We start from the raw sequence: 9,223 nt of genomic DNA, 5'->3' as shown, positions 1-9,223 counted from the left end.
GTGTGCCCCAGAGTCCAGGGTGTACAAGACAGCCAGAATAGGAACCAAGCATACTGAACCCACACAAATCCTAATGAGTAAATCAATGAATGACCAACAGTCTCTTTTATTGCAAATGTTGGGAATGTAAACGTCAAGCTACTGTAGCGGGATGGTTTGAATCCAAAAAATACATGTAATTCCAGCAAATATTGACTGTCAATATACTCTATGACTACCAATGAAAATGAACATAACCTTATGGTATTATTACACAACTGCCCACATTTTGTATTTTTTGGATTTCTGGATAAATTGCCATGAAATGAGAAGTGAAGAGAGAATGTCAAGGTGACTATAACAGACATTCCAGTATTTATTTCCGATAATAAAAAAAATGCTAGGAATATCTTGTTGCATGATCAGATAATATGAAGGTTGAGAAGAACTGCATACAGTATAGTATTTCTGTCAAAATGGGAGTATAAATACACTACATGTAGAAGGGAAATGATGTGTGATTGATGTGTGACATCCTTCCCTGTGCTTGGTTTTGGTTTTTTACATTACAGCAAATGATGTTCACTCGAAGTAAGGAGTCCAGGTAAGAGGATTTATTTTTTCACTCTGTGTCCAAAGTTTGTTGATGAACATTTTCAGAACCGCACATTCGGATATGTTACTATGAACAAAACTTCCAGATTCATCATTGAAATGGTGGAAATGTACAGTCTGAGAGAAGTTAGTGCAGTTTCTACTTCGACTGGTTGCTCTGACCTTGACATACCATAACAATGTGTGTGTGTGTGTGTGTGTGTGTGTGTGTGTGTGTCCCACTCCAGTCCTTGTCTAAAGACCTTGAGAGCTCCCAAGCATGGAGGCCTCTCTTCTGGGAGAGAGATGGAAGACTAAAAACCCTGAACAGATAAGAAAGTGTTCCATCAGAAGGAACAAGGCGTTCTTCCATGATTTGCTTCTGACATGTGCACCAGATAGGATGTGGTAACTGTGACAATAGGCAACTTGTACTGTATCCTTTTTTTTTTGTACAGAAGCATCTGTTGCTTGAAACCGAGGGAGGATAAGCGCTGACTACGCACGGGGATTTGCTACTCTCTCAAGCATCTTCAAGGTCCCAGATTGGCATAAATGTCCGACAGGCAGCTCCATCCCACAAGAGTCTCAGCTGGATCTCCACTGGGTAAGACCTCCTCGTATCTCACATGCTTTACACCACATTTTACTTGAATGTGACAGCCTTGTGAATCTCTATCTTGTCGTTCTGTTTTGTTCTTTCCTTCCAGGGTGCAAGCACGCCGCATACGGGGACGGGACATCAGGGCTCCCGGGGGCTCGCTGTTCCTTTTTCCTATGCATATACCTCTTTGATGAGCTGTTTTAAAGAGGCATAGGGCATGGGAAAATGGGGCTGCAGAGGTATTCCAACCTCTACTACATCTCTACTTTACTACTCTACATGACTTCACTGAGTTATGTGAATTGTATGGTTGGTTACTTAGTAATTTTTTTGCAGTATTTTTATGATGAATAAATTGAATGGGACTTAGTTGTACAGCTCACGCCATGACTCGCTGTTCCTTTTTCCTATGCATATATCTCTTTGAGAAATCCTTTAAAAGAGGCATACTGCGTGGGAAAATGGGGCTGCCGAGGTTTTCCACCTGACCGCCGAAAAAACAACATGATATTATGTCTGCTTGCAGGATGTTTGCTTTTTTTTTTTAATAAAGATCCCATGGTCAAGAAATGTGCAACTTTTTTTTAACATGATTAACATGTGAAAAATCACTACTTCATTAATTAGTGGTGGTACAAATAATAAGTAGTACTCAATGAATGGTACAGTATTGTTGTTTTAACCCTGTAAAATGTCTATAATACTTTATTAAATATATTATTTTTGATTTTTTTTATGAAGTCACAGCATTATGACTTAAGTGTTCTCTTATTGTCTGCTTTCTCGTCATTAAGTCACTTTTGATTAGCAACAAATAAAATAACTTTTGATAATTTCGCTCCTGAATGCATCACAGGCTAATAAGTGGCCAAAAAGTGATGTTGCTATTTTTGTTGTTGTTAAGGAAAAAAAAAATTGAAAGGAAAAAAAACAGTGTATATGTCTGTATGAGGATTATTATAATTATGTTTTTTTATTTTATTGTTTTCTGTTGTGGGTGTAAAGGCGGGTGGGTGTTTCACATACTGGAAAAAGTGAGCATTCCGATTCCGGTTTATCTGTCTCATATTGCGTTGATGCTCGATGGAGGGAAAAATAAATAAACCACCACTCAACATAATTATTATTATATTTGGCCCCTCCGCATAACTGTAAAAATTAAAATGACTGTCTGATATATTTAAAGACCACGTATACAGTAAGCTTTATTTCCAACCTGTAAGCTTCCTTCCATGCAAAATGTGTCCGCTTTGCTCCCGAGTGACACCCAACTTTGGCTCCAGTGTGTCTGCTGCCATCCAGCCGCCATCTTAGCACCTCTTCACCTCGCCTGATTGAAAAGGATCATTGTCATTCCACTCACAATAGGGTTCACATTTATTGGTGTTGGATCGGCTATCAGGGGCAGGAACCTACTTGCTGCATGCAGGCTGCTGGCCGGGGTTTGTTACTTGGGAAAAACTGGAATATTATATTCATATGCATGGTTTGTGTCTCCTACACTGTAAAAAAAAATTAGCTTTTAGTTGCGTCAACTTATTTTTGTGCGTCAGGTCAACTAAATTTTGTCAAAAAGTTAAGACAGCTAGAAATGTTAGGTTTTGATGCTCCCAACTAATCAAATAGTTCAGTCTACTTTGAAATGTGGGTGTGGCCAACTTGTGCAAGAGTGTGATGGGTTTTGCACATGCTCAGACGCTTCGTACATGCACGCACACACACACACACATCACAAATATCACCCCCCCCCCCCACACACACACACACACACACTAACAGATGGTAAGAAACAGTCTGTCATATTGTTCTTATGCTAATGTTTTAAAAATATGTTTTAAAGACAAAACATTAAAGTTTTCATGTTTTCAAAATAAATTGTTCCAGGCATTTTTTTTACTTTAATCCAAATTTCTGTTTGGTAGCTTTTTGTTTTGTAACAAAATAGTTGATTTAACACGGCATTTCTCCTTGTTAGGATTTGTGTCAGATTTCAACCCCGACTACTGCATTTAAGAAGCTGATACGTTTTGTAAAAAATTCCAAGTTGACCCAAATTTAAAAAAAAAAATTTGTAACTTCGCTGCCTTAAAATTTGGATTAAATCTAGCAAATTATTTCAGATCATTTCAACACACAACTAAGTTTCTCCAACTTAAAAGACCAAGTTCACGTGACTTATTGATTTCTTGTGGGAACTTCATTTTTTAGGTCAAATAACCAAATATTTTGGTATTAACAACATAAATCAATTAATCTCAACTCATTTTCAAATCAGGTAAACAAATTATTTCAATTAATTTAATTGTGAGTTGAATTGACTTGAGCTAATTAGTTGGACGAAATCAAAAGTGAGTTGAGATTACTTGAGTTCTATTGTTGATACAACTAAAATATTTGTTTATTTGACCTAATAACGAAAGTTCCCAAAACAAAGCAATAAGTCAAGTGAACTTGGTCTTTTAAGTTGGAGAAACTTAGTTGTGAGTTGAAATGACCTGAAATAATTTGCTAGATTTCATCCAAATTTTACATTTTCATCCAGGTTACAATTTTTTTTTTAAGTTGAGTTAACTTGGATTTTTTTACAGTGTATGGGAAGATGTCTGCATTTGTGTGTTTTATGTTTTTAATTTCAACAAAGTTCAATTTCATGATAAATGTGTGAAAAGATTGAGGATGAGACCCAGCATGTCTGGGCCTGGTGACCTGCAGAGGATCATCACTGGACCAGCAGGTTGCTTCCTAGTCTGGGTCCAAAGACTAAGTCACTTGCATGGAGGGGGGTTTGGGGTGGGGGTTGGGGGGGGGCATAGACACCGCCGCTATGACAGAGCAGAGCCCATCAGTCCCCCGTTTAGCTGGTGCCACCTAATGACTTTAAAGGTGAGGCAATACACACCTTTGGCAGACTTCAGGGCGCCGGTCCTCCGCGGCTTTCATGTACGTGCGAAACGTTCGATTGCGAGACAAAGGAGATCAATGGATAGCAATGATGTGCCACTTACCGCAGCTTTGATGTTCTTTTGAAAAGATGCAAATCCATCAGGAACCGTCTCGACTGGGAGTCTTGCCACCGGACGGCAAAGGAAAACGTTTGCCTGCAGCAGCTGGACTCGAAATATATCCACATATCCTCATTAAAATCCTGTTATGGTACAATAATACACCAGTTTTGAAGAATAAATCCCACAGTCACTCCATGGCCACTATATTAGGCACACAATTTAATGATAGGTGTTTTCTAAAAAGTGAAACTTTACAAAGCAGACTTTTGATTGACACTGCAAGGGAGTTATTAATAAAACAACATAATAGATAATAATATTGATGTATTTAAATAACAGGGAATGTGGAAAAAAATGCATAAACGGACCACATTTATATATTCATTGATTTATTTCTTTTCATATAGCTTGGAGTTATTAAATGAATAAATGTCTCACAAAATGTGAATGTATGTATATATAGATGGATATTCATACATATATACATATCCACTATCCACACGCATATACACACATAGAGAGAGTGTGCTTTGTGGTTTATTTTAAAAACTTTGTTAAAAACTTATGAATATTTAATGCAATTATGTAGTGGCAAAAACATGTTGAAAAGATGAAAAACTAACTTCAGTATCTCATAAAATGTGAAATGTTCCTTTTGTCTTCAGTTGGTTTGAATTGAACTCCAGAAGACAAATAAATCATTATTTATGATTATTCTGATTTATTGACATTTATTGACATTTATTGACATTTATTGATGTTCACCTTTAGGCCAATATAAATATTAAATGTATGGATTCTATAAATATTTAATTGACAAATATATATGATATGTACTTGTACGTGATACACCCCCCCCCCCAGCACACATGTATATGGTGTAAAACTTTTCAAATGTGTTTTATTGTTTATTTTAATTTCATTAATATATATATATTTAACAAAATAATAGTTAAGTGTGATTAGTGTAAAAACTTTTGGTGTGTTTTTTAAGTGTGTTTTTTTTCATATAAACCATTTACAAAAAAAAGTATAAGTAAATCCACTGCAGTAGTACTTCATACAGTTATTATAATGTTCATAAAGCACTGCATTCTAGACATGATTGGCTGGGGGGGGCATGGGGGTCAGTAGTGACTTGACGTCACGAAGACATGACGCTATGGTCCCCTTGGGGACTCGTATAAGGCGGGGCTGTGATGGAACTGTCCCCTGGCGGCGTGGTGCTGAAACAGCTCCTCCCGCTTCAACTTCATTCTCCTGTCCTGAAACCACGTCATCACCTGAGGGATCCATGAATGGTGTCAGTCGCCGTGGATGATGACATTTCATTCAAGTCACGTTCGTTCCCAAGTGCCACCCACGCGTGTACCTGAGTTTCTGAGAGGTTGAGCTTCTCGGCCATCTTCCTCCTCTGAGAGGCGCCCAAATATTTGTTCTTTCTGAAGGTTCTCTCCAGCTTATTGATTTGCTCTGTGGAGAACTTTGTCCTCATCATGCGCTGCTGGGGGGCCTCTCTTTCACTGTCACCCCCCACCTCGCTCTGTGAGCTGGACCCCCCCTCCACAGCTGTCTAACATGGAGATGGAGGGGCGGTGTTAGTTTAAACAACACCACCCAAACGCAACACGGCGAGTGAACTTACTTGGTGAAGAGCTTGGCTCTTTACTTCTGTTCTTTGAGCAAGAACTTTGAGCCACTCCACTGACAAGTATAGGGTGGGGGGTGTAAGTGGGGGGGGGGCACAAATATGGTAATGGTTTAATTTTATTTTATTTTTATTACATTTATTACACGGAGCCTCTGTTTGTCACGCAGGAAGTTTGATCTCTGTTGTTGACTTCATTTAAATGAGACATTTGCTGCAAGCTATGTCACCCCCCCCCCGATCTTTTAATAAAGCTAATTTTTAATTGCATTTGCTACCGAGAGATTTGCAATAATGTGTTTTTTTTGTCGTTTTGGCTTTGCAATCATTCAAAATCTCATCACCGCAATCAAAGCTCACCACTTCAAACCAGAGATTAAATTCGGGCGCATACTCAAAGTCAGACTCTCAGGAGCCAGGCCTGCCCCCCCTCACCCCCACCCCCCGGAGTGCTAGGTGTAAATTCATCAATGTGAGCCTTAATTGCAACTAATTGTTGACCATGATTTGCCCTGTTAGCTGGCGTTTGAAGTGCAAAATGAGGCATTTGGTGTGTGTGTGTGTGTGTGTGTGTGTGTGTGTGTGTGTGTGTGACATCCATTACTGTGCATACTTCATTTTTCCATGTCTTGCAATGATTTCTGATAATTAGATTAAGTCCTGACTGTTGCATCTTATCATTGTCACGTGATAGGATCCATATATTGAGCAGTGATAAGAAAACTATCTTCATTCCGGCACCCCTCAAATCCCTAATAATTGATCAAGTCATCATCTTTGTGCAAAAAAAACAGCCCTGATGTAATACTCAAATATACAAAGATATGCAAATAGAATAGAGTCAAGCACAGAATTATAAAGATAAACTTTATTTGGATGATAAATAGACTTTTTGTAGTATATACAAGAAATAATACACATTGCACCGTTTTAAGTGTTTCTTATTATAAAGGAGTTTTTTCTTCAGTAAAAGTGTGGCTTGTGGATCATGAGCTGGGGCTGCAGGACTAGCTGTGGAACGGGTACCGGGTAGAAGGCCGGGCCTGGAGGGTAGTGGTGGGGTTGCTGTCCGGCCATGGGATGGTACTGAGCAGGGACGAGATGCTGGAACATCACCGGCTGGACTTGGGGGGCTAGGTCCTGCACCTCCCGCTTCAGCTTCATCCTCCGGTTCTGAAACCAGGTCCTCACCTTGAAAGGAAAGACGCAACGAAGGTGAGTCAACACATCTGAGGTAGGACACTTTTGGAGTTGGATTTGTTAAGTCTGGTTTTTACCTGAGTCTCAGTCAGGTCCAACTTGTGCGCTATCTTCACCCGCTCGCCAGCATCCAGGTACTTGTGCTTGTCGAAGATCTTGACCAGCCTGTTGATCTGCTCCGGGGTGAACTTGGTGCGGACCCGGCGCTGGGGCCCCTCTTTTTCCGCTTCGTCCACGGACGGACACTCGGAGGAAGCCGCTTCGCTGTCGTAACCGGAGGAGTAGCCGCTTGTTTCTGAAACTGCGTTTTTGGAAACACAAGTCAGTATCATATCATATTTTGCTCTTTATTGTGCAGTTTTGGCCCCCGGGCCGCACTTTGAACACCCAAAAAACATGCATTTGAAAGTTTAGAATCCTACTTACTTGGTGAGGCGCAACGTGCTGAAGGCGAGGACATGCCGGAGGACTCCACGGGCATGGACTTGCTTGGTTTGGGTTTGGGCTGCAGGTACCCTTTGCCATAAACCGGCTGACGCGGCCCCAGCATGCAGGGGACGTGCGGCTTGCAGGGGGGCGCTGTCTCCGTCGCAGCCCCCTCCGGGTGGCTCTGGACCAGCCAGTCCACAGAAAAGTACTTCACCATGTTTCTCAGAGGTGCCCTGCGACTCCTTAAATCCAGCGAATGTCAGAGGAAGCGAGTGGAAGCTGCTCCCGTCGGCTGGGCTTTTATAGGGCGCTCGTTTGCATATGTACGGGGTCTTGTTAACGCCTGATCGATCCCCATGATTAGGGGTTAATGGCTCGTTATTGAAGTCTTTGCATATCCTGTGAGTGTGTGAAGACCTGGCGCCACGGAGTCTGTGAGAAAGCTGGGCTCATACATTTGTCCGCCCTGAGTGAAACCAATAGAAACATCTGTATGCCCCCCCCCCCCCAAGACCCCCACCCCTGCAGCTGCATACACTGGAAGTGACGCGTAACTTTACTTATTGTATTCCATCATTAAAATACACAACCTGTGCGTAATATTTGCCTCATTCACTTTAATAAGGTCAGTAAATGCAGCATTTACAAACTTTTTCCTTTCAATTTCAGCCCACTTTTGTTCACTTTAAAAAAAAAAATAATAAATTCATTATTAAAGCTGCATTATCAAATAACTCAACAACCATCCAATTAATCCCAACTATTTTGGTATTCTACTAATCACATTTTGTTTCTAATTCCTGCCTTTCAAATGTGATTTTTTTAAAATTCCTTCAGGCATTACAAGATCAATAATGGTGATAGCTTTTTGTTATGTTATGATATGTTATGATATGTTGCAGACCAAAACCACCTTACTTCATATTGATTCGGTCTAATCAATTACTCGATTAATCGAGACAGCAAGCTTCGGATTAATTGACTAAGAAAATAATCATTAGCTGCAGCACCATCATTATTAATGTGAAATGACATAAATTAGGTTTGGATTGTTCCGAGGCTTATTAATATACTGACTTACATTGGCTTGGTTTTAGCATTTTAGCATCTTTACAAAATGTATCAAGATGGCCCCTGATGTTTCCTTTTGCATTTTTCAGTATGTGGCCCTCAGAGCGAGCAATCTACTGCTGGCATTCTTAATTCCAACCTAAAAACAGGAAGTGATCAAACCTTTTAATGACAAAACATATAAAAGATACGATGTGAATGAATTATCGTTGATAAACATAGAAAAGCCATTTAATGAATCAACTTCTCTTTCTGTAAATGTGACGGAACTTCTAGTCTTCTTCTGGATTGCTTTTGAAGACAACAAATCCACACTCCATATTCCACAGCACCTTAGCTATTCATATGATAGTGTTTGTTGCATGTTTATGGCTTCATTTGCATGTTGAATTATGCCATCATCTGAATCAGCCTTTGATATGATGGAGAACCTGTACCTAATATAGTGGCCTCAAGTGTTCTGACCATTTTTTTTGTGGCATTATGTTGTGGCACAAATGTTGAAAGTGATCCTCTCCAACAATGTTAAAGAGTTAAAAACATTCCGAAATCCAGACTGGTGATCCGGACCAGCCGCAAAATGTCACCAGTTCTTCCATATCCCGTTTCTGAAAATTCCTGAAAATGTTGAAATCCAAATCCTTTCAGAACTTGTCAAGTTATTTTGAACATAAACCAACAAACAAACAACAA

The 9,223-nt window shown here is 39.9% G+C and overlaps 1 protein-coding gene and 1 long non-coding RNA gene across 2 annotated transcripts; one reads left to right on the top strand and one right to left on the bottom strand.

Moving 5' to 3' along the window:
- Positions 1–1,177: 1,177 nt before the first annotated feature.
- On the top strand, positions 1,178–1,926 carry LOC131114132 (uncharacterized). Its single transcript, XR_009121571.1, has 2 exons — positions 1,178–1,416; positions 1,606–1,926. It is a non-coding gene; the product is annotated as an uncharacterized LOC131114132 (long non-coding RNA).
- Positions 1,927–6,759: 4,833 nt separating this feature from the next.
- LOC131112972 (homeobox protein pv.1-like) lies at positions 6,760–7,937 on the bottom strand. Its single transcript, XM_058064212.1, has 3 exons — positions 7,457–7,937; positions 7,108–7,331; positions 6,760–7,021 (listed from the first exon to the last, which is right to left on the bottom strand). The coding sequence occupies exons 1-3, from the start codon at positions 7,674–7,676 to the stop codon at positions 6,794–6,796; spliced, it is 672 nt and encodes a 223-aa protein (XP_057920195.1). The 5' UTR covers positions 7,677–7,937; the 3' UTR covers positions 6,760–6,793.
- Between the last annotated feature and the right edge of the window lie 1,286 nt (positions 7,938–9,223).

The sequence above is a fragment of the Doryrhamphus excisus genome, chromosome 2 (genome assembly GCF_030265055.1).
Source record: "Doryrhamphus excisus isolate RoL2022-K1 chromosome 2, RoL_Dexc_1.0, whole genome shotgun sequence".
NCBI lineage: Eukaryota > Metazoa > Chordata > Actinopteri > Syngnathiformes > Syngnathidae > Doryrhamphus > Doryrhamphus excisus.
The sequence above is the reverse complement of the archived record's forward strand: the minus strand, read 5'-3'. Positions and strand labels throughout refer to the sequence as shown.